Source organism: Phoxinus phoxinus (assembly GCF_949152265.1).
Source record: "Phoxinus phoxinus genome assembly, chromosome: 3".
Taxonomy (NCBI): domain Eukaryota; kingdom Metazoa; phylum Chordata; class Actinopteri; order Cypriniformes; family Leuciscidae; genus Phoxinus; species Phoxinus phoxinus.
In genome coordinates, this window is record NC_136878.1 from 2,410,804 (window position 1) to 2,436,985 (window position 26,182).

Consider the following 26,182-nt stretch of genomic DNA (forward strand, 5'->3'; position numbering starts at 1 on the left):
TCAAATTGGTATAGAAGCATGAAATTTGGCACAGATGCTCTCTAAGGGTCACTTTTTGGGGAAAAAGGCGTTGGCCACCCAAAAATTCAACATGGCGGACATTTTTGGCCGCTATTTCTGTCAAATGCTCATTATGTCAATCGTTCAAACAGTGATGTAGACATAACATTTTGTGAGAATACTCTCTTCAGAATGTTTTTTTTGGAAAACGGTGCTTGTCCCTCAAAAATTCAAGATGGCATCCATATTTCTGTGGACTGCACCTTGCCGTGTTGGAGAGGCTTGTGTACTCCAATGAACCTGAGAGCTATGCCGGCGGGATTTGATATCCCTGGCAAGTTTAACTAAGCCGGACAGGTCAAAGGAGAGGAGGCAGACAAAGCAGACATTATGACTATTTTACAGAAATGGCAGCCATCTTGAAAATGGTCGCCATCCTGAATTTTTGAGTGGCACACACCTTTTTCCATGATAATGTTCCTTGAAGAGTATTTCTGCCTAATTTTATGCTTGCATCACCATTTGAACAATTCAAATAATTCATATTCGACAGAAATGGTGGCCATCTTTAAAAATGGTCGCCATCCTGAATTTTTGAGTGGCACACACCTTTTTCCATGATAATGTTCCTTGAAGAGTAATTTTATGCTTGCATCACCATTTGAACAATTGAAATAGGCCTAATTCATATTCGACAGGAACGGTGGCCATCTTTAAAAATGGCGACCATCTTGAATTTTTGAGGGACAAGCATCTTTTTCCATTAACATGTTCTTTAGAGAGTATTTGTATCAAATTGTATGCTTGGATCACTGTTTGAATAATTGATATAAGCATTGAATAGCAATGGCGGCCATCTTGAAAATTGGCCGCCATATTGAATTTTTGAGTGGCCAACGCCTTTTTTCAAAATAGTGGCCAAATCTGTGCCAAATTTCATGCTTGTATACCATTTTTTTTACTAATCTGCTGCACTAATATTAAAACCCAAATACAAGAATTGCATGTCACTATAGCAACACCCATAACAGATTAATTTATGGTTAACACGCACTGTTTTGGTATAGCGTACTTCAGCAAGGAAAAAAATATATAAGAAAGAAATCATAACAGATTGAAACAATCCAATATAAAGTAATAAATAGAAAATAATCAGATTAAATTCTTGTCATTTATTGTTCATATGAATACATAACATCTACAATTTTTTTTTAAAGTTAATAAAGTCGAGCTATGGTATATAAATACATCACCAGCATGCACAATATTGTATTATCGAGAATATTGGAGCTGTAATCGTCAGAAACGGTTTAATAGGCAAGTGCATTTAATGAGAATTAAAAACTCATTTGCCAAAAAAATTAAATTAATAGAATAACAAAAAAACAAACAAAAAACAGTGATATAAACTGAGCGTAACAAACCAAGTGATTAGGCATTGCTTTCAAATGGTCGTTTTTCTGCAAAGCATTGGGATTATGTTAATTTTAATTTGATTATTTTAATCAGTGCATTAAAATTAAACGTCGTTATTCTCGTACAGTGACCGTCGGGCCTGGCCGTTTTTGATATCCACGAAATAATAATAACGATTTCAATCATGGTTATTAAAACCGGTTTTAGCTTTGGATTGGAAGTAACTGTGTTATTTTTTTACAATACAAGCTGCGTTCACACTACAAGCGACAAAGCGACACGTTAGCATTCATTTCAATGGGGAGCGGGCGTTTTACGGCGACACGCGCGATCGCGGCCGTTGGCGACCGGATGGGGCGTGTCTAGCGACGCGACAAAGTTGAGATATGTTTAACTTTATGCAAACGAAGAGCGACTTTCGGGAGCGACAACCAATAGGAGTGAAGTCCGTGGAGCGCGTGATCATCCGTCACTTCTGGCAAGTTGAACGAGAAGCTAATTTTAGCCGTCAGAAACTGTGCTATAAGTTGTGATGTATCTCCGTGTGCATACAGTGGTGTTCACAGCACTGACTCAGAGCCGGATTGGTTTCGTGAACACATATAGACGGTGTTTGCCCGTTTGTTGCAATTAATTAGCCGCGATTGCAAGAAGCACTCACAGTTTCTCGTTCATCTTTAATATTATGCATGTTATACTGATTACATTTATATTTCGAATTTTCCTTCCAAAATGTTTGTTTGTAGTGGCAAGAAAACTGATTTGTTGTCTACAACATGGAGAAACATCCGTGAATGTCACTCACAAACATTACAAGGCAACCAGTAGCGGGAACGCCCACTAGCGACCGAACCGCCAGCCACTGTCCACAAAGTCGCTTGTAGTGTGAACGTAGCTATAGTAGTTCAGATGTGAGATGCATACTAACGATGTGTGGCACAGATATAACCAGTTCAACGTAAACGACTTTAAAACTTAGTGGGTGCAATTCAGAATCCCAATAAACGTACATCAGAGAGATAAAAACACGCCCTGTTTGCAAATTCCTACTTTCGCGAGGCGATAACATTCAAGTTTTCACTTTTTCTTTTTCCTTAAGCCCATTCGTGATGCTTTGAAGTTCTTCTTACTCACAATGTAAATTAATATAAGCAGCTCCGCTTCGTATTTCACTAAATAACAGCCACTACGCCAGTGTTCGGGTTTATCGTAACTCTTCAGCCATTTTAGAATAGACTTGACGTACTACCAACAAGCTGTTGTTCAGGTAAGAATTCCCCTTTAAGCTACGTCGATATATTAATTTTTTAACGTTTTTTTTTTTTTTTTTTTTGGCGTACCATTCTTTTTAACTAGCATATTTCTCTAAATCGTAATTTAGTGGGAAATAAAAGAAAACTGCGGCGACTATCATCAGCAAACGTGGCCGAAACGATGCCTGAATTTTTTATAGCGTGTTTTACATGACGACCGAGAGGAAAAGGGTCTCAAAAGATCTTCTCTTTTCTTCAACGCTTAGCTAATTGTTGGCTTCGCCAGCCTCGTCATCTTGTTGATCGCTCGTCCAGAGCGTCAGGTTGTCTCGCAGGAGTTGCATGATGAGGGTCGAGTCTTTGTAGGAGTCCTCGTTCAGGGTGTCTAATTCGGCGATGGCGTCGTCGAAAGCCGTTTTGGCGAGATGGCAGGCTTGCTCGGGTGCGTTCTGGATCTCGTAGTAGAAGACAGAGTAATTGAGCGCCAGCCCCAAGCGAATGGGGTGTGTAGGTTGCATGTGCTCTTTGCTGATCTCATGGGCTTCGCTGTAGGACTTCTCAGAAGACTCGACCACTCCGGCTTTCTTCTCGCCGGTGGCCACCTCCGCCAGGTAGCGGTAGTAGTCGCCCTTCATCTTCAGGTAAAACACTTTGCTCTCGTGCTGGACGTCTCCGCAGTTCTTGATCAGGAAGTTATCGAGGAGGTTGAGCACGTCTTGGCACACGGTCTCCAGCTCCTTCTCGATCTTCTCGCGGTAAGCGCGAACCATCTCGATCTTCTTCTCGTTGCCATCCGCCGAGGTCTTCTGCTCGATGCTGGAGATTACGCGCCAGGACGAGCGCCGAGCGCCAACCACGTTCTTGTAGGCCACGGACAGCAGGTTCCTCTCCTCGTTGGAAAGCGCCTCGTTCAGCTCCGTTACCTTGAAGATGGAGAGGAGGAGTTATTCAACCATTCTTCAAAACAGGTTTTACAATTAAATAACATAACATTTACAGTCAAACCAAAGTTTATTCAGGCTATGTTTACATGTGGACGGCTATTTTCATAAACGGACATTTCACCCCTCTCCGTTTTCAAAAATAACATCGTGCACACCTGTCAGTTTTTAGAAAAGTGTTCGTTTACATGAACCTGTGTATATGCCGTCTAGAGCATGCCAAACCTGTAGGTGGCAGTGTAACGAGAAGCTCAAGCCCACGTTAGCCAATCAGAATCCAGAAAATAGTCTCATACTGTGACGTCGGCTGCCTAAAACCAGAGAATGTCTAATAAGGGGAGAACTGCCACTCTCAGTAAACTTCCGGCTTCTGAACTGGTTGCAGTTCCACTCTGGCTCCACATGAGGGCGCTCACAGGACGAGTGCAGAATGAATGGAGGTCTATGGAGCTATACCCCTCAAAATCCACTTTTCTCAGGATATAATTTTTTGTCTAGTAATTTAAATGTTGTATTCGAAAGGAAATGCAAAGAAATTACACATTGCTGGGTGTTAGATTTTTTAGAGTCACTTATTTGCTTTAAAAAGTCTTTTAAAATGTCAATGACGCCATACACATCGTACGACCAGAGATACTGCTTTACGGCAATCCTCAAGACATTCTGGTCCCGCTTCGGATGCCACGATGCCATCAAGCGGTATCTCTGGTCGTAACCAGTCCGTCACTGACCAATCAGCGTTCATTAGCAGAATGCTAGCGTGTTATGGGCAACAACAACTCAACCTGTAAGAAACCGAAAGGACATAAGTACTCGTTCATTCAACTTTCGACCTATAACGAACTTGCCAAACCTACAAGCAAATCTGAGATTTCTCAACGGCAATCGGGTGAAAGAGACACATTTAGCCGTCTAGCTCCATAGACTCCCATTCATTTTGCACTCGGGGGTGATCGCCCCCAGTGGAACTCTGGTGGAACTACAACCAAAATTCGGTTCAATAGGACTTAATAGGGAGTGGGCAGGCTCTCCGTAGACGGGCTCTGGTAAAACTCTGTTTTTCTCAGTTTACATGCAAACGTGCAAACTAAGTTTCTAAAATCTCCACTCTGGCCAGAGTTTTTAGAAAGAATCGTTTTCAGAGGCGAATTCTCCGTTTGTTTGTAAATGAAGCGCACAAACGAAGGGAAATGTCTCCGTTTTTCAAAATAACCATGTACATGTAAACGGGGCCTCAGACACCTTCAACATTTCTCACATTATCACAGTTTATTCGCTAAAATTTTAATAAAATATGACAAGAACTCAATCAAATCAATTGATATTTCAACTGTCTCACACATGAATTATGTTGAATATCTGTCAGCTGTTAAATTTAACTACACAATTAGAGAATACCAGTTAGCTCAACCAGTGACCAAGCAATGCTTCATTGTGTTCAGTCTGTGTGTAAAAAGAGCATTAGCAATTACAGACAAAACACTTCAGCAGAACATGATCAGCTCAAAGTGTCTGAATAATGTTTGGTCCCAAATTTTTACTGGTAGTGACTATATGAAGAATTTTTTGGGTATAAAATGTCGCAGTTTACTTTATTTTGAAATCCTCACTTACATAAATGAACTATAGTGTCCTGCAGACACTGGTAAATAAATATAAAAAATTATTTCTGGTGTCTGAATAATATTTGGTATGAATGTACACTACCGGTCTCTTTTGCTGACAGAGTCTGCACTGATCAAAAATGCAGAGAAAATTGTGAAATATTATTATTTAGGTTTTTAATTTAGGCTAATATATTAAAAATGTATTCCTGTGATCAAAGCTGAATTTTCAGCATCATTACTCCAGTCTTCAGTGTCACATCTTTAGAAATCAGTATAATATGATGATTTGCTGCTCAGGAAATATTTATGATTATTATGAGTGTTGAAAATCGTTTCATTGCTGCTTAATATTTTTTTGTGAAAACCGTGAAACAATAAAGGTTTGGGGTAAGATAAAAAAAAGAGAAAATAATACATTTAAATTGCTCAAAAGTGACAGTAAAGACATTTGTTACAAAATATTCCTATTTAAAACTAATGCTTTGAAGTTTCTATTCATCAAAGAATCATGAAAACAAAAAATATTAAACCTGTTTTTTTTACATTGATTTTAATAACAAGAACCATTATTAATATTTGAGCACTAGTAATAATTGATAATGCCAAATCATCATATTATAATGATTTCTGAAGGATCATGTGACACTGAAGACTGGAGTAATGATGCTGAAAATTCAGCTTTGATCACAGGAATAAATTACACTTTACAGTATATTCACATAGAAAACAGTTATTCTTAATTGTAATATTTAACTTATCACACCGGTAGTGTGCATTTGAACCTGCATTGCATTCATTTGATCAGTTCATGCATAACCCACATGACTTTAGAATTATTTCTATTATTCGAAATATCAATTTTTTCACCATTCTCTGATTTGTCCAATGGCTTTTAAATTGAGGTGCAAAGTGTAGTCCTATTTTATGAAATTAACTAATTTTCTTTGTTACTCCAGGAAAAGAAGGAAGAAAAATCTGCAGTATTGCAGAATGCATTTTGATGACGTCTGCTTTAAACATTGCTGGCACTAACCAAACGTTTACGCCTTCAACCTTATGTAGTGACAGAGCTGTTTATGTGTCACTCATAATCCTGCTTCATTTGCATGGGTCACTAATGGCGACGGATTTTGATTTTGACACGGATCTTTATACACGGATCTGTGTCAAAATCAGCATGTCCATTAAACTTAAATTAGTGCTGAGCAACGATTAATCGTGATTAATTGCATCCAAAATAAAAGTGTGTTTATATAATATATGTGTGTGTACTGTCTATAATTATTTTGTATATATAAATACACATGCATATGCATTTATTTATAAAATATTTATATATAATATAAATTATGTGTATATATATACAGTATAAACATGCAAATATTTCTTAAATATATACATGCATATGTATTTATCTATAAATGTGTCTGTACTGTAATTCTTTTGCATATATAAATACACATATATTTAAGAAATATTTGCATGTATATACCGGTGAAACTCAAAAAATTAGTAATTCAACTGAAATATCTCACTTTGCATGTAATGAGTCTATATAATATATTAGTTTCACCTTTTAAATTGAATTACTAAAATAAATTTCACATTTGCACCATATTCAAATTTTTCATATTCAAATTGTGTACATACAAATATTTCTTAAATATATACATGCATGTGTATTTATATATACAATAATTATACAGAGTACACACACATATTATGTAAACACACTTTTATTTTGGATGTGATAAATCAGGACTAATTTGAACAGTTTCAGGACATGCACAGAATCACGGCAGAGAGAGTTGTGTTGTAAATGTAGTTCACAATGTCCTTTTGTGAGTCATGAACAGTTCAAGTAAGCTTCTGATTTGCCAGATGTCTATTTATGGACATGGCATCTTCATTGTTCGTTTTCAGCATGTGTAGTAAATCTATTCATAGAAGACTGGCAGAGTTTCAAACGAACGGCATGCCACTTGCTTTTGTAAAAAACATCGCAACCTGAATTCCTGTTTGTCGTTTACAGAGCAACATAGTGGAAAGTGAGCCTACACATTCTTTACAAAAAATTGTCCGAATGAACGCATGGCAGGGACGCTTTGATTTAACAGCCTGACAGTAGGCGGATGAGCTGGGGAGTAAAGAAAGATCTCTCTCGCTTCTCTTCTACCTTTCAGATGCGATTCCCTGCGTCCTTTGGGGAGGCTCCATGATTTTACTGCATTTTTTGCTGAATCATTAGTCATCCAAAAACACACAACCACACAGCATCCAATGCATCCTTCTGAAATTTAAAGGGGTGGTCTAATGCCCTTTTCACAAGATGTCAAATAAGTCTCTGATGTCTTTAGAGTGTGTGTGTGAAGTTTTACCTCAAAATACCCCACAGATATTTTTATATCGCATGTTAAAATTGTCACTTTTTGAGGGTGAGGAAAAACACAAAATATTTTTGTCTGTCCCTTTAAATGCAAATAAGCTGCTGCTCCCGGCACAGGGGGCGGAGCTTCAAGAGTAGGGCTGTAAACGATTAATCGAATCCAACATAAAAGTTTGTGTTTAAATAATATATGTGTGTGTATTGTGTAGAATTATTTTGTATATATAAATACACACACATGCATGTATATATTTAAGAATTTTTTTAAATTTATATATCAAATAGTTCTATTTTTATATAAAATAAATCATATAAAAATATATATGCTGTATATAAATGCAAATATTTCCCAAATATATACATGCATGTGTGTGTATTTATATACACAAAATAATTATACACAATACACACACATATATTATGTAAACACAAACTTTTTTTTGGATCCGATTAATCGCGATTAATCGTTTAAAGTCCCATTCAAGAGCTTGTGTCCTTTTACCTCACACACACACACACACACACACACACACACACACACACACACACACACACACACACACACACACACACACACACACACACACACACACACACACACACACACACACACACACACATGTAGTGAACATTTCAAAAACTTTTAGCCTTTTATGTTCAAACCGGAGTCAGACAAAGATGGAGAGACTCAAGAAGAAGTGACAACATGTAGAAGCAACAGGACATTTCTGAATGGTTAGTTGATGAATTTATGTAGATTATGTGTCTATCTTCTAATCATTGATTAGCATATTCTGTCATGATAATCTATAAATCATGTTCTGGGGGCGGTGTTTATGTAAATGTTATGGTTGGTGATGTCACTAACCCGGGAGGAATGTCGTGTAGTTTCTACCAGCCGTTTGTTGTAGTCCTTAAAAAGCGATTTCTCCCTTTGTAATATCTCCCTTTGCTCTGAACTTTGAGCGTTGTAACTTTGCAGATGTTGTTTATGATCAAACAGCAAGATTACACACTAACTACAGTTAGAAAAGTGAAATCATAATCAACCACCCCTTTAATACAGAGAGTGGCTCTTGATAACCTGAGCGCTTATCAGCGAAGCTGTAGGTTTGATAATGATTTTAACCAGAAAACAAAACAAATGATTTCAGTGACATGCAGTTTTTTTTTTTTTTTTGTCAACCCCTTTGAGCTAAAATATCTACTTATAGTAGGATAGTTCACTTTGAAATTAATACTGTTCGTTTTCTCACACAAACCGCTTGTTTCGTGTCTTAGGCCATCAATGTGCACTTACGATGGGGAATTGTGTAATTTGGACTTCTCTGTGCAGGCTCTTGGAGACAGTGCCTATAGACCTGCATTATATGACTGACAGACAAGAACGGTTTGACCTAAAAATATCAAAATTGAAACTACTGCGGAAACAAAGACACCGACATCTTGGATGCCCTTGAGGTAAGCTAAAACATACCTAAATTTAATCTCAAAGTGAACTATCCCTTTAATACCGCAAGATTTTAAATTAATTATCATTTACACAAAAATAACCTTTGCAAAAGATGGTTTGTGCTGGCTCAAGCTGTGATTTTTTTTTTTTTAATAAGCTTCTTGTTTTGATTTGATCACTAAATTAAAAATAAAATTGATCAGTTTTTATTTACAATTTTACCTTATAATTTAATTAATTAGCTTTTCATAGACTCACAAACCCCGGTTCAACATGGACAAAACTCCATTTTAAAAAGGATATTTTTCTAAAAACAGACACGTTTGAATAAACTGCAAAACTGATTTGTTTTAATTAACAATTGGTGGTATAAAAAAAGAACTAAAATAATGGGATTTGTAATTAGAACCAGATTCATTAAATCCTGTCTGACTCCTACATACACTAAAAAAAATTTTTTTTGAAGTTGTAACTAAACCAATATTATTAGAGTATGTTTTATTAAGTCTTTCTACTTCAGAGTTTAATTCAATATGTTACTTACCGCTTCTTGGTAATTAGTAAGTGTAGCTGCGCGTTAAATATATGCCCTGGCTCATAAACAGAAAACACTATCAGCTTCCTGCATCAGACTCACAACAATTTACAGTATTACTGATCAACTTCACCACAACTTGCTTCAATTTCAAGCACAACAGCCATTAAGCAGCCTGAGGCCATTGCTGAAGCACTGTGTAGCGCATAAACTGGTATTGCCGTTTGCCGCCATAGTTACGTTTGCGTACAGTACCGTTTACAAACTGCCTTTAACCTCTTCCTCGCGGTGGGGGGGGGGGGGGGGGGAGTAAAGAGCCGTTTCCATAGAAACAGGGTAATTGTCTTTGTTTGGACGCAATCGACTATCTCTGCTGCTGCTGTGGCAACAGCAATGATGTCCACGCTTCTTGTGTGTGTGTGTGTGTGTGTGTGTGTAATGCGTGTGTGAGCGTGTGGGTGGATGAGACATGCTGTTGTACGTGGATACATACTCATAATAACCTGCTGTTAATCAAGCACTGCATGTGTAGTACAGTATACTGGAATTTCAATCAGTCCTCAAACTTTTCTATGCAAAACTTAAAGTCCTCCTGTAGTCAATAATGTTATCTCTTAAAACTCATATTTGATCACCAAAATTACATATTTAAACGTTTTTTCCTTGAAAAGAAATTTCTCCATGCCTTAAAATAGCTTGATTGTAACTTGACACCCTTGCCTCATTTAGTATACGCGGTTCTATGAATATGCAAATGAGCCCCGCCTCCACTCACTCACTCACTCAGCTCAGAGATCCACTGGTTGACGATCACACGTTGATCTGATTGGTTACAAGGTAGTTTGTGACGTCAGAAACACCAGCGTTTTCAAACCGTGTTTTTGAGACTGTCTTTGGGTCACTGCAGTTTTAAGCAGAAAATACTCAAACGCAAAATAACAAGGTCACATGAGACACAGCCATCTTCTAACCGTATACATACTGTGACCTTGTTATTTTGTGACTTATTGGGAGCAGTATGCTAGCTGGAGCCGTTTACCTCCAGTCTTTCTGCTAAGCTAGGCTAGCGGTGGGTGCGTCAGACAGAGTTACGGCACGCACGGAGATGAGAAGGCAGTGTGTGGACTTATCTAACTCTCGGGGATACGGTGAATAAGCTCAAGACCCACAAAGTCGGCGTGTTCCTCTAAGTAGATGTCACACTATGGAAGCAAAATAGGTTGCAAGCGTTAAATGTTGACTTTAAAGAGTTAAAAGTAAAAAAAAAAAGATTGTCATGATCTTTATGATTTCCATATGATGTTATCATCAATTATGTCCAAGTCAAATCTGGCACCTTCACCATCAAGAATTATTATTTATTTTTTTTTGCCTATAGCTAGAAAACGTGGTACTCTGTGACGAACACACTGTGCTACATTACACTTGTTGTGTTCTGTGGAAAAACACAACAATTATACCGGTTTCAAACACGAGTCAGTATCTTAGGGGGCCAAAAAGACTTCAAAACACAATGCTGTATGATTCATGATGGGTGAAATGGTTTTAAAGGGGTGATGATAAGGCATTAAGTAGGCTAATGATAATGAACGGTATCTTATTGCAGTGTTACCAACTAAACAGGAGATAAAACTTGTTTTGTTTGACTTGACTGTCCTTTTATTTAATCCAAAACTGCGTTCATATTTAAAAGGCCTTTTAAACTAGATACAACCGCACACGATATCACTTTAGGAGCCGTTCACATATCGCGTTTTATGCACGTGCAAATTCGTTATTTCAAATGTAGGCGCGCGGCTTATAATAGAAGCATCTCAACAGGTCATGTGACAAAAAACCAGCGGCCTTTCCGTAACAACATGGAAAGCTCGGCCGAACAGCTGATCATAGCTGTACAGGGCGGCTTTTTATTTCTCATCTCAATTAATATATCTAGTAGTAAAGCTAATGCAAGGGATAGAAATCAATTCATTATTAGATGATACTTCCTCGTCATCATGGAGAGCGCAGTTTGCACCGCTTTCTCATTTCCACTAGCGCGTGCTTTCCCGTTGCGTCTGCCGTTGCTATGCAACCATGAACAGAGGCGCGCCTTCGGTAGGCCACCGGTACTTAAGAAAAGCTGGTACCGTAACCATGTAATTTTTTTAGTACCGAAATGGTACCGAAGTACCGGGTCTTTTGACAACACTATTCAGTGGCATGAGGTCTTAACTATATAAATCATACACAATCTAGCGCAAGCATGGTAAAGCATACTGTAAAATTTTACAGTAATGCACCAAATGAGAGGGTTTCCTGTAGAGTTTACAGCATTAGTTGGGAAAGTGTTTTGTTTCCTTAAAAAAAAACTATTGTTATGGGCAAACATTATTCTATCAGTATTAGCGGATAAATTTAGTATTGGTGCATTTCTATTGAAAGTGGAGCAGAAAGCAGAAGTAAAAGCATGGATGCTGATAGGATGATGCGGATGTTGTAAGGGCGGAAAGGGGGATTCTTGCTTAAAGTGGCTCATTGTTGTTATATAACCATAGAGTGATTGCAGATGTGTTTTTTTATGTTTTTGCAGCTGCAGCAGGCTTCTAAAAATAAACCGCATAAAAGCTTTATGACTGTACTGTTATGAAAAAAACATGAGTTGCTGACTTGAAGCCACGTCTATGGTAATGCCCGATGAAAGACGGCGGATCACATGCACATGCATGACGAATAATTCACAGCATAAGCACACACAACTTTCACAATCCTCTGAAATTACTTTCCTTTTCGCCAATCCCTTGTTTTAAACGGTCCACTTGTAATTATTTAAAGCAACACGACTACTTTTTGGGACTTGAGCGTATTCAGCGTATCCTCCAGAGTTAGATAAGTCCGCACATAGCCTTCTCATCTCCGTGCGTGCCGTAACTCTGTCTGACGCACCCACCGCTAGCCTAGCTTAGCACAAAGACTGGAGGTAAACGGCTCCAGCTAGCATACTGCTCCCAATAAGTGACAAAATAACAAGGTCAGATGAGACACAGCCATCTTCTAACCATATACATACTGGGAACAAAAAGTGTTTTGACAATTCAGAGCCACCGTACAAGCGAACGGCAAAATCCAGAATGGGGTCTGAACAAGGAGGTAATCCATCCGCCGGAAACTGAAGCTTCCCCGCGGGCCGCCACTGATTAGCAGAGCATCACCCGCTGTTAGCACTCCATTGACTCCCATTCATTTTTGGCGTCACTTTGACAGCGAATAACTTTACATCTGAGGCGTTTAAAGACTCCATTTGTCCATAATTTATTTCTAAAGAAACTCGGCAATGTATAAAAGGCTCCATTACCTTGTATCTTACGCTATGGCCCCGTAGAAGCAGTTTTTGTAAAAATAGCCTAACGATTGCGTCATAACCACTTGACTTTCTGTCGCACTGTAGAGAAATTACCGTATAGACCGGCGGAGAAGCTCACGGCAGTCGGGGAGACGTGGAGCATAAAGTCTGATAAAGTTAAGACAGAAGCCCATAGAGAGTGATAACGTTGCTCCCGCTGCTAGCTCATGGACAGCTAATGCTCACGCTCTCCGTCTCTGAGAGATTCGGAAGGGAATGATTCAGATTTCTCTCGGCACAGCGACTAGAAGACTGATAGCTGTCAGACACACGTCACATCTACGTCGTCAAGCTCAGTTTGAGGCTGCGCAGTTCGCCTGGCGATCAGGAAGTGATGCTTCTAATTGACTTCACTTTTCTCTGTTGAAACCTATGGGGTCGCTGTGTCCATCTTATACTGTCTATGAGGTAAACGGCTCCAGCTAGCATACTGCTCCCAATAAGTGACAAAATAATGCCAACATTTTCTTATTTACATGTTGTGATTTGTAGTCACAGTGTGTACAAATAACAAGGTCACATGAGACACAGCCATCTTCTAACCGTATACTGGGAACTATATTCTCAGAAGGCGAAGCACTGCTACTTCTGCGGAGGGATTTGCTCGCAGTGCCTGAGAAGCCCCGCGGTGAGGAGACGAGAGTTCGCTCAGAGTGTTGCGCTAATCACATATAGGGCCCTATTGTAACGCTCTGAAACGCAAGTATCAACTGCGAAACGCAAGTAACTCTGTGGGCGGATCCCGGCGCTGTTGCTATATTACCGGCGGGATAAACGACTCTTGCGCCCGACGCAAATCTAAAATGTGTTGGTCTGAAGTCGCTTCATTACTCATAGGTGTGGTTTGGGCGTAACGTGAAATAAACCAATCAGAGCGTCCTCTCACATTCCCTTTAAGAGCCGGCGCGCTTGTTCCACGGCGGATTGCTATTATAACGGCGGATTGCTATTATAACGGCGGATTGCTATTATAACGGCGGATTGCTATTATAACGGCGGATTGCTATTATAACGGGCGGATCGCTATTTAACGGCGGATCGCTATTATAACGGCGGATTGCTATTATAACGGCGGATTGCTATTATAACGGCGGATTGCTATTATAACGGCGGATTGCTATTATAACGGCGGATTGCTATTATAACGGCGGATTGCTATTATAACGGCGGATCGCTATTATAACGGCGGATTGCTATTATAACGGCGGATTGCTATTATAACGGCGGATCGCTATTATAACGGCGGATTGCTATTATAACGGCGGGTTTGCCGGCGCACGCCAGGAGCGGTTCACAGCCGAGGAGACCGGCGCTCTCGTCAGGGCCGTAAAACACAGAGAAGTGACATTGGGGATGATGGGAGAAACACACACATTAGCTTTGGTTAAACAGGCGTATAATAATTTGGGTAAATGTGTAATCTAGATTTATGGCTATTTTTTTCACATCTTCATGGACACAACAATGATTTCCCTTGTGTGTTAATATTTTTCCTTGTAGTAATGTATGATTTGCAAAAATGAAAACTGCTGCATCTGTTTAGATGAGATAATCAAAGTGTATGCGCATTGTTCACACTACATAAATGCCAAGCACGCGCCCTTAAAAATAGCATCTGAATAACACGCCACTGACTTTAGACTGGGTTTCTCCTGGTCAGTGGCGGAGTTGTTTTCTGAAACTGCAAAATATACACTCCTCTTTTCACTGAATCGAGCGCAAGTTCATTCCCTAATTTACCGACGTGCGTCTGTGGAGGGAAAAGTCGTTGTGCGTCGGGGGAAAAATAGGAATGATACATGCGTCCAGTACAAAGTCATGTGCGCTGGGTGCAAGATAGGGCCCATAAACAACATTAAAAGCTGGATTTTCACCACAGGGGGACGTTACAAATATTTAGTAAAGGAATGCAAGCTGAATCAGCTTATTGGCATTTGTCATATCAATTTTATTTAAAATCACCTTTTTTTTTACCCACACTTTCTCAAATTCTATGATTTATGAAAGCAGAATGCTTTTTATTCCCGCTGAATAAATGTAATTGGTCTAAGATGTGGTTAATCCAAGGGTTCACCGCTGTAACTGACAGATTGTGGATAACATGTCAGAACAAATGCACTATAATTTGTAAAAAAAAAAAAAAAAACATGAATAAAATGCTCAATGCCTATGAAAACACACCTGCCATGTACCTAACAGTCCCCATAATGGTGTTAAAAATGGCAAATAATAAATGTAGAATACTACAATAGTAGTCTGGGAGCTGTGGTAAGTTATTAGCATCATCATGAGAAGAAGTAACAGTGGATCATTTTATTGTGTATTTATTTTGCACCACATTAATCTCAGGCTCATCATCAGAAAGCTGTCCGAGTTTATTAGTGTTACTGCAGTATTAAGGGTTTCTTCGTCCCATAGTGAGAAGAAGACCTGTATAAACACACACCCCTGAGCTGCACTGGGACCAGATCTTTCCGGTCAGCTGACGAGTAAATCAATACACAGACATATCAATCCTCCAGTGTGTGTGTGTGTGTGTGTGTGTGTGTGTGTCTCAAAGAGAGGCGATGCATGAATCCCTGCAAAGTGAACAAGCACACTGGATGGCACAAAATAAGTATGGAGCTTAACTTATGAATATTTAAGATTTGGGAGACTCCTGAGAGGGAACAACATGCCATTAACGGCCAGTCAGAATTATTTATTAGTTTAGACCACATAAAAGCAAACAGAAACATGTTGTTGAGGGAACTAATATTTGAAATTCACCAATTTGTCAAGCTCTGAGTGAAAACGGTTCAGTCGAAGCATTACGTGATCCGCACTAATGGCAGACTGGTGTATCAGAAGCCCTGTGCAATATACCTTATCCTTTCCCCTCAGAAACACTCGTCTACCGGCGGATGTCACGAGATGTGCAATTACACAGTGATGAGGCATTTTTCAGTAATGGACAGCATCCAGTCTTAGAGAGTACTAAAGTGAACGATGCACTTTCCGTTTCATTAAATGCCTGCAAGTTTATCAGCTCCAACCAAAACTTGACATGATTTACAAATCAATAGCCACATTTTTAAAAACAAATGCTGTAGGCAACACACACCTACTATAGGTGAAGCTCGAGAAGTTAGAATATGGTGCAAAAGTTCATTTATTTCAGAAATTCAAGTTAAAAGGTGAAACTAATATATTATATAGACTCATTACATGCAAAGTGAGATATTTCAAGCCTTTATTTGTCATAATTTTGATGATTATGGCTTACAGATTATGATTATGAAAACCCCAAATTCAAAATTAGAATATTGTGAAAAGGTTTTCATAAGCTGTAAGCTCATAATCATCACAATTATAACAAATAAAGGCTTGAAATATCGCACTTTGCATGTAATGAGTCTATATAATATATTAGTTTCACCTTTTAACTTCAATTTAACTTTTGCACCATATTTAAATTTTTCGAGTTTCACCTGTACATGTTTTTACATTATGTTACGTTTTGTAAGGTGACGTTGTTGCATTGTACTTACTCAAATAAGTACTGAGTAATATTGATTAACCACATGTACGGGTTACGGTTAGGGTTTGGTGGTTTAGGGTTTTGTAATTATGCATAATTTACTGTTATTACTATAGTAAGTGCATGTCGTAACATGTAACTGTCACCTTAAAATAAAGTGTAATTTCATTACTTTTTAGATGTTATGAAAATAGCATATATATATATAGATATTCCTCCTGTCAGATGACGTTGTGCATATGGAAGCTTTCTTACGCCACCGAATAAAAAATAAGTCACAATTCTGACTTTTTTTCTTGCAATTGCGAGCTTACATCATGCAATTCTGCGAAGAAAAAAAAATTATTCAGTGGCGGAAACAAGCTTCCATATCATCACCTTCAAGTCAATTGAAATTGAAAATGACTTGGGCAATTATTTCAGGAAGGTGCCGATATGTGCATGTGCACTGCTCTAGTCCGTTTTAACATTTTTAACTAATAATAAATGACAGATTGTTAATTCCGTAGTAAAAACACATTGCATGTATGTGGACTATGAGTGACAAAATAAATCATTGTACTTGTTTGTATGATAAATATCTGCATTTTAAAATGTGAAAAAAATTATATCATCCATTTAAAAATGGATTTATTTCCATTAAATTATTAAATTGATAACTGATTTCATTTTATGTGTCATTCCTAGTGCTCCATATATATTGACATTTTAGGTAAAGATGTTTTCACAATGATTCAGAAACGTTTTATCTTGATGACTCTCATTATTAATTTTTTTACTTTAGGTGTGGTGTCTAAAGTATTTTACAAACGTTGCACTGATTAATTAGGCGTTACCTCCAAAACTTCATGGCAGGAGATTGTGATTTTTAAAACACTGGTTGAGTTTTTAAAACCACAAATCTCATCTAGTTATCTAGTTCTTCCTTGCAATACGATCCAATCAACTTTCAATGCAAACCTACGCCCTTGATGAAGAGAGAGAGAGAGAGAGAGAGAGAGAGGTTGGTGGTAACTTGTACCCTATTGGATGGAGTCTGATGGATGGATGAAATGCTGCATTATGGGCACTGCACCTTGGCACACGTTGCGACACGCCTAGTGAGAGCGAACCTGCAAAGCCGGAGGATGTGCATGTGCGAAAACCAAAAGCGATCAAATGTAAAATCGATGGAGACGACAGTCAGTGCCGCACGATAAGAGCTTCTGAGGACAAAAGAGAGAAGCGTTGGATCATCTGCATCCCACACCAGCATAATATAATACTGATGAATCACAAACCTCTTTAATAAGCAGAGAAATTCTGCACTGGATCTGCATTCACTGGATGCATAGGACGGCTATATCACTAATGTCACTGGATCTGTAAGCTAAACTGTTCTAATGATGGCCATGCATGTGCTATACTGAAGTGTCTACTGATCTTTGAAAGGCACCGCCCAGAAATCTGGATTCACACTCAACGCTGCATTATTATACTCCTGCATTATTATACTCTATTTTAATGAATGACAGGCAGTGACACACAGTATTCCCAAATAAGCCTTGTCATCATTTCAGCAGGACTGTGACCTGTCAGTCGATCCGGATCAACTTATATGGGCCTTTAGACTAAAGAACGTGCGCGAGCTCACTCGAATCGATTATGTCATCAATATAAAGAACGTTGAAAAGATTCGAGGGGAAATGAAAAGAAAGAACGTGCGCGCGCTCGATCGAATCGATTCTGAAAATCAGTGGAATTTCCAAGTGGCAATGCGACAAGACGAATGCATTATATATATATATATATATATATATATATATATATATATATATATATATATATATATTTCACTGGAAGATCCGCACAATATTGTGAGACATAACTATCTGAATAGCCAGATTATTTAAATGAATCATGCATGTGCAGAATAATGCATAAGTTGCACTTACCGATTTCATGGCAGAAGCCATATCGTCATATCTCTCAGCCTGCTCGGCCAGCCGGGCTTTCTGGACCAGCTGCTCGCGGTCGACCATGTTTAAATCGCGCTAGATTCGGGTGGTGATATAGGTGTATGATAGTGAATATGCCGTGGGACGCGCGCGAGCTCCTCTTGCCGCTGCAGCTGCTCTCTCTCTCTCTCTCTCTCTCTCTCTCTCTCTCTCTCTCTCTCTCTCTCCCTGCGCGCGTGCCGATGCAAAACGCCCCTCCCCTCCTTTTACGCTTTCTCTGGATTGCGTCATCGGTTGTGAGGGGGGGTGCAGTGACGTCAGGATCATGAGGGGTCTTGCGCGAGACATCGACTCCGATCAAAAATTACTACAAAATGTAAAATTGTTCTCTGTGTAAAGAGCATCCTGAAACTGTTGTGCATATTTGTAAAATGTATTGCAATACGTATAACTATATTATTAGTCCCTCAATAGGTAGCCTAAAGATAATAATATATATGTATTTTTGTTTTTTTTTGATGTTTGATTTTCTACAAAGTATTTTGCATCGCCGCTGAACTTTATATGTTTTTATGTAAATCTGTTATGCGCACATGCTTAAAAAGAGACCAATAAAATTTTTTTTAAATCATATGTTTTTAAATTAGGGCTGTAAACGATTAATCGCGATTAATCGAATCCAAAATAAAAGTTTGTGTTTACATAATATATGTGTGTATATTGTGTATAATTATTTTGTATAAATTAATACACACACATGCATGTATATATTTGCATTTATATACTGCATATATATTTTTATATGATTTATATTATATATACATACAACTATTTTATATATAAATAACACATTTTTCTTAAATATATACATGCATGTGTGTGTATTTATATGTACAAAATAATTATACACAATACACATATATATTATGTAAACACAAACTTTTATTTTGGATTCGATTAATCGCAATTAATCGTTTACAGCCCTATTTTAAATATGTGATTTTTATTTTGGACTTTAAAATATCCGCGTCATCTGCAGCTCTTAATGTGGCGCTTTAATCTCAACAATAAAAGGGTTGGTTATTTATTTATTTATTTAATTTGGTTATTACAAATATTGAGAGTTGCAATGTTACTTGCCTTTATAGAGTAAACTGGGGCTAATTGTCATAAAGTTACTCCAGTGAATATTTTTCATGTTTTATTTTTAATAACATGAAATTTTATTTTTAAAGGTTTTATTTTTAAAAGTCATTTTCTGTATAGACGCCTTCTTCATCTTGGCTATTGAAGAAAAAGAAAAAAAAAAACATGTCAAAAGAACCAGACTCCCATTATAACTAATATTAAATAGTAAAATGACATATATTACATATTCATTATAAAATGTGAAATATAAAACACAGATGACGAAACTTTCATTTTATTTAATTTATTTATTTCAGGAAACAACTTTTAGTCCACCTATAAGAATATATAATATATTTATAGCACTTTATTTATGGGCAGAAAAAAAGGCAAAACATTTAGTGGTCTTTTAATTATCTTTTTTATTCACAAATCACTGGTCATGAATTGCACAAATTCTGTAGATATAGTCACTTAGCACCGCTTGATTAGAGTCAGCGTTGATCTTGTTGCTTCACAGTTCTTGAGGATCTGAAAAAATAGTTTAATCTGATACCAAATATTCACTAGGGTTCAAATCTGAACTAAACATGAGCCTGATTCATTCTCAAGACACTTCTTGTTGAAAATAACATCTCATAATTTCTCTTAAAGGGATAGTTCGGCCAAAAATGATATTAAACCCATGATTTACTCACCGTCAAGATGCATTTGTCAATAATTTTTCAGACGAACACATTTTCAGTTATTTTAGAAAATGTCTTCGATCTTTCAGTGGTTATAATGTCAAGTTATGGGGTCCACCTCCTTCAAGTCCCAAAAATGTGCATGCATGCTTCACAAAAGTAATCCATCCGGCTCCAGGGGGATAAACGAAGGCCTTCTGAGGGTAATGCGTTTTGTCGTAAAAATATACATATTTAAAACTTTATAAATGAAAATAACTGGCTTCCGGCAACGGTCGGACTTCCCTTCCCTTCCCTACTTTTTTGAACGGGAGTACACAGACAAATAACTTGGATAGATGACGTGACCTGTGACCTTTCCAACGTGGGGATGTAATGTGTGGCGCGTCATTTGTTTTTGTATTTGTTTTTATTACCCTAGATAAGACCCTTATTTCTCGACTGGGATCGTGTCGAGACTTTGAAGCTGCATTGAGACGGACGTTTGAACCTTCTTTTGAACATTGGGATAGACGGTTGCCATTGAAGTCCATTATATGGAGAAAAATCCTGGATTGTTTTCCTCAAAAACCTTCATTTCTTTTTGACTGAAGAAAGAAAGACATGAACATCTTGGATGACGTCGGGGTGAGTAAATTATCAGCTTTTTTTTTTTTTAAAGTAAACTAATCCTTTAAGATTACAACTTTTAATTTGTGGGAAACAAGCCATTCTGCAATATTCGTCTATACTCTGAACCATTAAAGGACTTTTTTTGTGGTAGAGATGCATGTATTATTATATTTCTCAGATTTTAGATTCTCAGCAGATTTTCGAAGACGCCGTGTATCATTGTCAAAAACTTAATTCTGTCTTTGATGTTTTTCTGAGACGGCAATGGCTTTTTAAGTGCATTTGATTTAAATTAGCTAATTTCCTGACCAATAATTTGTGGTTATTAAATTAAAAGCTTAGTGTTTAGCCCCGTTTTATTTAGTTTTTTTTGCCCAGGAGTGTAATTTGACAAAAAAAAAGTTGACATTTCAGCCCAATATTTTATGAAAGTCTGTACAGTAAAAAAAAAAGAAAAAAAAAAAAGAAAAAAAGTGACAAACATTTTATTTTTTTATTTTACTTTAGGTTTACCAAATGTTTATTTATATTATATATGACAATCTCAACATCATTTTTTGGCCTAAATTTCTTTCCTATCTTAATATACTATTATGCAATTAGGCCAATGACAGGGTTTAGTTTCCTCAATGCAAATGCAATATTCCTTTTATCCCATTAATTTTCATTCTGTTAATTTACTCACAAATGATGGACAAGAAACAAAAAAAGACAGAAAGAAAGAAAGAAAGAAAGAAAGAAAGAAAGAAAGAAAGAAAATGAATTTTTTTTTAGCATTGAAACCATTATTTTTCAATAATCAATCAAACCAATCAAAATGGACCTGAGAATTTTTTTAGATTCTGAGCAGACCAATTCAGACAAAATATTTTTGAATAACGAATGATGTTTTGACATTCAATAAAACGTTAAAGATATTCAGATACACTTTAAACTTTACTGTAGGATATGCAACTAAATTTATCTTTTTATCTTACGTTTACTTCTAGCTTTCAGTTCCACTTTAAGTATGGCATAATAATAAATTTGGTGCTTATGTCTATAGTCTAAAACTTTGGTTTCCACTGTATATCAATAGCCTCAGCTTATTTATTCACCTATGTGTACACGTTCGTATAGTTTATAAAGTGCATAATTCGAATTTTCATCCATAATATTTATTAGTTATTTATATAACAGTAGTAGCATAACTTATTTTTCATTGTTTCACACCCAAATAACTATTAAATCTTTAAAATCTATTCTTCAGAGTTGTGGCGTGAGGTGTTATGTACAAAATTTATACAAGTCCTGTAGTCGATGCTATTCCTATCCCCTTCCTACTGGATCAGGCTGGTGGGCGTGGCTTGATGTGGGCGGAGTCATAAGAGTGAACATGTGACGCTGGCGTCCTCTGAGTGGTCACAGTTGTGGAAGTTCCATGCTATGTGAGAGCACCGAATGAGAGTATCTTCTGTGCCTGTGCATTTCAGATTGTCCAGGTGGATTGTGCCACGACCGGGACCGAAGTAGGCCAGTACCTGTGCGCTTCTAGCCAGCCCGCAGCCCATCTGCCTACACACCACCTTAGCATCTGTAAGATCCCAAGCGTCATCGCACACGGTGCCCCATTCCCCTCTCAGGTACATCTCCACTCGGCCCTCGCAGCGGTGCAGGCCTCCCACCAGCCTGATGGTAGCTTGAGGAGAGAAAGAGAGAGAGCTGGATAAGATTCAAACCAAGCGACGACCTTACGATCTCTGTTGAGTCCGACTTAAACTGCAGTTCATCGACTGGCCACTAGAGACCGGCTGCAGAAGAGACTCAATCCCATAGACCTCCATGTTAAAATGCCCAACTTTACAGCAGGAGAATATGTGTTTACAGCCTGGTGCAAAACGTGGTTTTGGTCTATATAGCTAATTTTGCCCTTTATGATGACTGTGAGGGGGGTGAATTTTTTTATAACTCATCCGTTTAAATTATATTAAGCCTTAAAGTTCTGCATAATTAAGGGCGTGGCCACTTGAGTGACAGGTGGATTACCGCTGATGTCACTACTAGCCGTTTGTCTGCTGTCTGTTAGCGTCACGTCACATCAGCTAATCCGCCTTTTTGCCCATTTTCTGTTATCTGGGAGTGACGCGCAACCAAGATGGCGACGGTCGGCTCCGCCCACTTTGGCTTCAAAAATGCTCTTCAGAAACCATCGGGTGACGTCACGGACACGACGCCCATATTTTTGTGAAAATAGAAAATAGAGACTTGACACTTTGAGGGATGGTAGTACTCATCCCGTCTACAATGTCACAGAGGCTCGCCCCAATTGGCCAGACGGTGGCGCTACAGCCATCAAAAGTAGGAAAACGCTCATAACTCAAAATTTTGGGGTATTTTGGATTATTTGAAAAAAACTACTTTTGCAAACTAGTCCGAGGTTTTTCGCCCGATTGGAATTAAACCAGTTCAGTAAGATTCTCTGGAGTCTGATTGTCAATATTTATAGAAAAAAAGTAATAATTTCGATTCAATGTCGTGGCAGGACGGCAAAACCTTCGTAGGGCCGCTTTTACTAAAATGGCTTTAACTCTTAAAAAGGAATGAGATATTTTCACCAAACTTGGAACTTGGAACCAACTTGGAACCTTAATTTGAGGTCGCAGTAACAAAATCTCTGTGATTAGCCACTTGGTGGCGCTATGACAGGAAAAAAAACATGAAAATGGCTGTAACTCGCAACCGTTATTCCGATTGACTTGAAAATTGGCATGCAGTTTCTTTGTGTAAGGTGCCACGTCTCTCTATGAGGACGTTTGCGTATCTCGAAAAACATGGCCACAATCGGCCAATGAAGTTTGAGCACCTATTAGACAAGTTTAACGGAGGCCGATGGGCACAAAACTCTGTGGTCTAACGAGTTTTACGCCTCAGTAATCACGCATACACACAATATGCATATCATATGTTAGACCTCCTCATTCTGAACAACTTTGCCTCAAGAACCACTGCTGTCAATCAAATAATTCATTAAACATTTGAGAATATATAAAAAAAAAAAAAAAAAGAACTGCGAACTAGTCCTAGGTTTTTCGGCTAACCTCAATAGCGCTATAGTACAATTCTCTAGACTCTCTAGGTCAATAATTATATATATATACTTTAACTTTACCCTTTAGGAGAGCTATAACAGACTCATTTAGAAAAGGGGCATAGCCAAATATACTCAAAAGCCTATAAATCCTAAACTAAAACTCAGCATTTCCCGAAATTAGGTGAGAACATGCAACATATGATTCTAAAGAAGCATGCAAGCCTTTATGGAGATGGGAGCATAGGTGGCGCTATAACTGTTAAAAAGCTTTAAAAACATATATTTCCTTAGTAAATTGACTGTATTGGTTGTAAATGCCTTTTCCATCCATGATCTAGATGGTTACAGGCTTGCTAAATAAAACCTCTTTTGACTAATGTGCTTAAAGGCTAACTTAACTTAAAGTGGATGATTATGGTTTACAGCTTATGAAAACCCCAAATTCAAAATTAGAATATTATGAAAAGGTTTTCATAAGCTGTAAGCCATAATCATCACAATTATAACAAATAAAGGCTTGAAATATCTCACTTTGCATGTAATGAGTCTATATAATATATTAGTGTCACCTTTTAAGTTGAATTACTGAAATAAATGAACTTTTGCACCATATTTTTCGAGTTTCACCGGTATATCAGTGTGCTTCCATACACTGCACTTATTGATGTAGAATGTTTCTGAAATGTCTTTGAGGATGTCAAAACTTTCGGTGTGCTTACCTTCCGCTGGTGTCGTGGTTGTAGTTGCAGTCGTAGTTGTAGTAAGTCCCTCAGTTATCCCTACGCCAGAGTCTCTTCCTATTACCTCAAATTCCGAAGGCGCTGAAAAATAGAAAACACAAAAACTTACATTAGAAGATTTGGTTAAATTATTTTGGTTAACTTTCGTTTACTGTGACCTGAATAACTTGTGGTTCTCGTTCTAAAATGTAAAACAATTTTTTGAAGTTGTGGAAACAAAGATAATTGGAATATGTTTAAACAATAAACAATATTTCAGTCTTTCTACTTTAAAATTGTACTTTGAGTGAAATATTTCAGAGAAAATACTACAACACTTTTATTTATTTTTCAGTGTATGAGAGTGCTCTAAATGTTAACACTTTTTGTCTCTTTATCTCATGTTTATTTGAGTCTTTCCCTGTTCTCTTAAATGCTCATCTATTAGACGCATGCATGCATATATTAATGCGTTAGTGATGCACGTGGCCTGTACGGAGGCCGACTTTCCCTGTGGGTCTGTGCTGACGACGACGAGCTCTGACGGGCCTCTGTATTGTTCGTGCAGATATGGCCAACTGTCATACTGAGGATGTTGCTGACTGCAAATGCTGATCTTGAGTCAGTTTTGTGATTTCCCGCTTTCTCGATGGTTTACGTTGGAATTTTCAAAAAGAGACAGTGGCCAAATAAATGTAAAATGGATGTTAGTTTGAATGTTGTAGTTTGAGAGCATTGGTAATTGAAGGAACAGTGATATACGTGTGTGTGTGTGTGTGTGTGTGTGTGTGTGTGTGTGTGTGTGTGTACACATGCATGTTTGTGTGCACTGGCCTTTGAATATACAGTTGTAATCGAAATTATTCAATTATTCTGGGCCCTATTTTAACGATCTGAAACGCAAGTATCAAACGCAAAACGCAAGTAACTTTGTGGGCGGATCCCGGCCCAAATCTAAAATGTGTTGGTCTGAAGTCACTTCATTACTCATAAGCGTTGTTTGGGCATAACGTGAAATAATATATATATATATATCCTTATATACCGATGTGTCTCGCCACTATTGACCAAACAGGTTTGATCTGTCATTACTACAATTAGCCTGAATAATTTGGGTAAACGTGTACCGTATTTTCCAGACTATAAGTAACACTTTTTTTTCTTAGTTTGGCCGGTCCTGCGACTTATAGTCAGGTACGACTTATATATCTAAATTAATTCATACTGACTGAGATGAACCAAGAGAAAACATTACCGTCTACAGCCGCGAGAGGGCGCTCTAGTTAGCGGAGTTGTTCAGAAGCGACACCGAGGAAGAACTCAATGGATCCAGTGTTGAGGAGTGAGATCGGGAGCTTGGTGAACTTGCTGACCGGTAACTTGTTGGACTCGCTGACTAATGTTAGTTTAGCCTATTCAGCCTCAGGTATATGTTCTTTATGCTATTGTGTGGCTGAATAACTGTTAATGTGTTACGCTAACACACCGGACACCTTCAGCTGTTGTTCTGTGTGCTGTTGTGAAGTTGAATAACTCT

General features: G+C 37.9%; 2 protein-coding genes across 2 annotated transcripts in view; both read right to left on the bottom strand.

Moving 5' to 3' along the window:
- Window positions 1–1,159: 1,159 nt before the first annotated feature.
- ywhag1 (3-monooxygenase/tryptophan 5-monooxygenase activation protein, gamma polypeptide 1) lies at window positions 1,160–18,668 on the bottom strand. Its single transcript, XM_079606543.1, has 2 exons — window positions 18,428–18,668; window positions 1,160–3,592 (listed from the first exon to the last, which is right to left on the bottom strand). Exons 1-2 carry the CDS (start codon window positions 18,512–18,514, stop codon window positions 2,936–2,938), a joined length of 744 nt encoding a protein of 247 aa, XP_079462669.1. The 5' UTR covers window positions 18,515–18,668; the 3' UTR covers window positions 1,160–2,935.
- A 2,688-nt stretch (window positions 18,669–21,356) lies between these two features.
- Window positions 21,357–26,182, bottom strand: part of LOC306994771 (scavenger receptor cysteine-rich domain-containing group B protein) — a gene marked incomplete at its 5' end in the record, with an annotated part of 22,305 nt that continues 17,479 nt past the window's right edge. Inside the window, 2 exons of the mRNA XM_079605564.1 lie at window positions 21,357–22,534; window positions 24,646–24,747. Coding sequence (XP_079461690.1) covers window positions 22,218–22,534; window positions 24,646–24,747 — 419 coding nt within the window. The 3' untranslated portion in view covers window positions 21,357–22,217. The remainder of the gene's footprint in view (window positions 22,535–24,645; window positions 24,748–26,182) is intronic.

Bases quoted from the DNA above. Each gene is read 5' to 3' on its own strand.
- ywhag1 (XM_079606543.1), bottom strand. From the start codon at position 18,514: ATGGTCGACCGCGAGCAGCTGGTCCAGAAAGCCCGGCTGGCCGAGCAG. The intron at 3,593-18,427 runs GTAAGTGCAACT...TCCATCTTCAAG, and splicing joins TGGCTTCTGCCATGAAATCG to GTAACGGAGCTGAACGAGGC.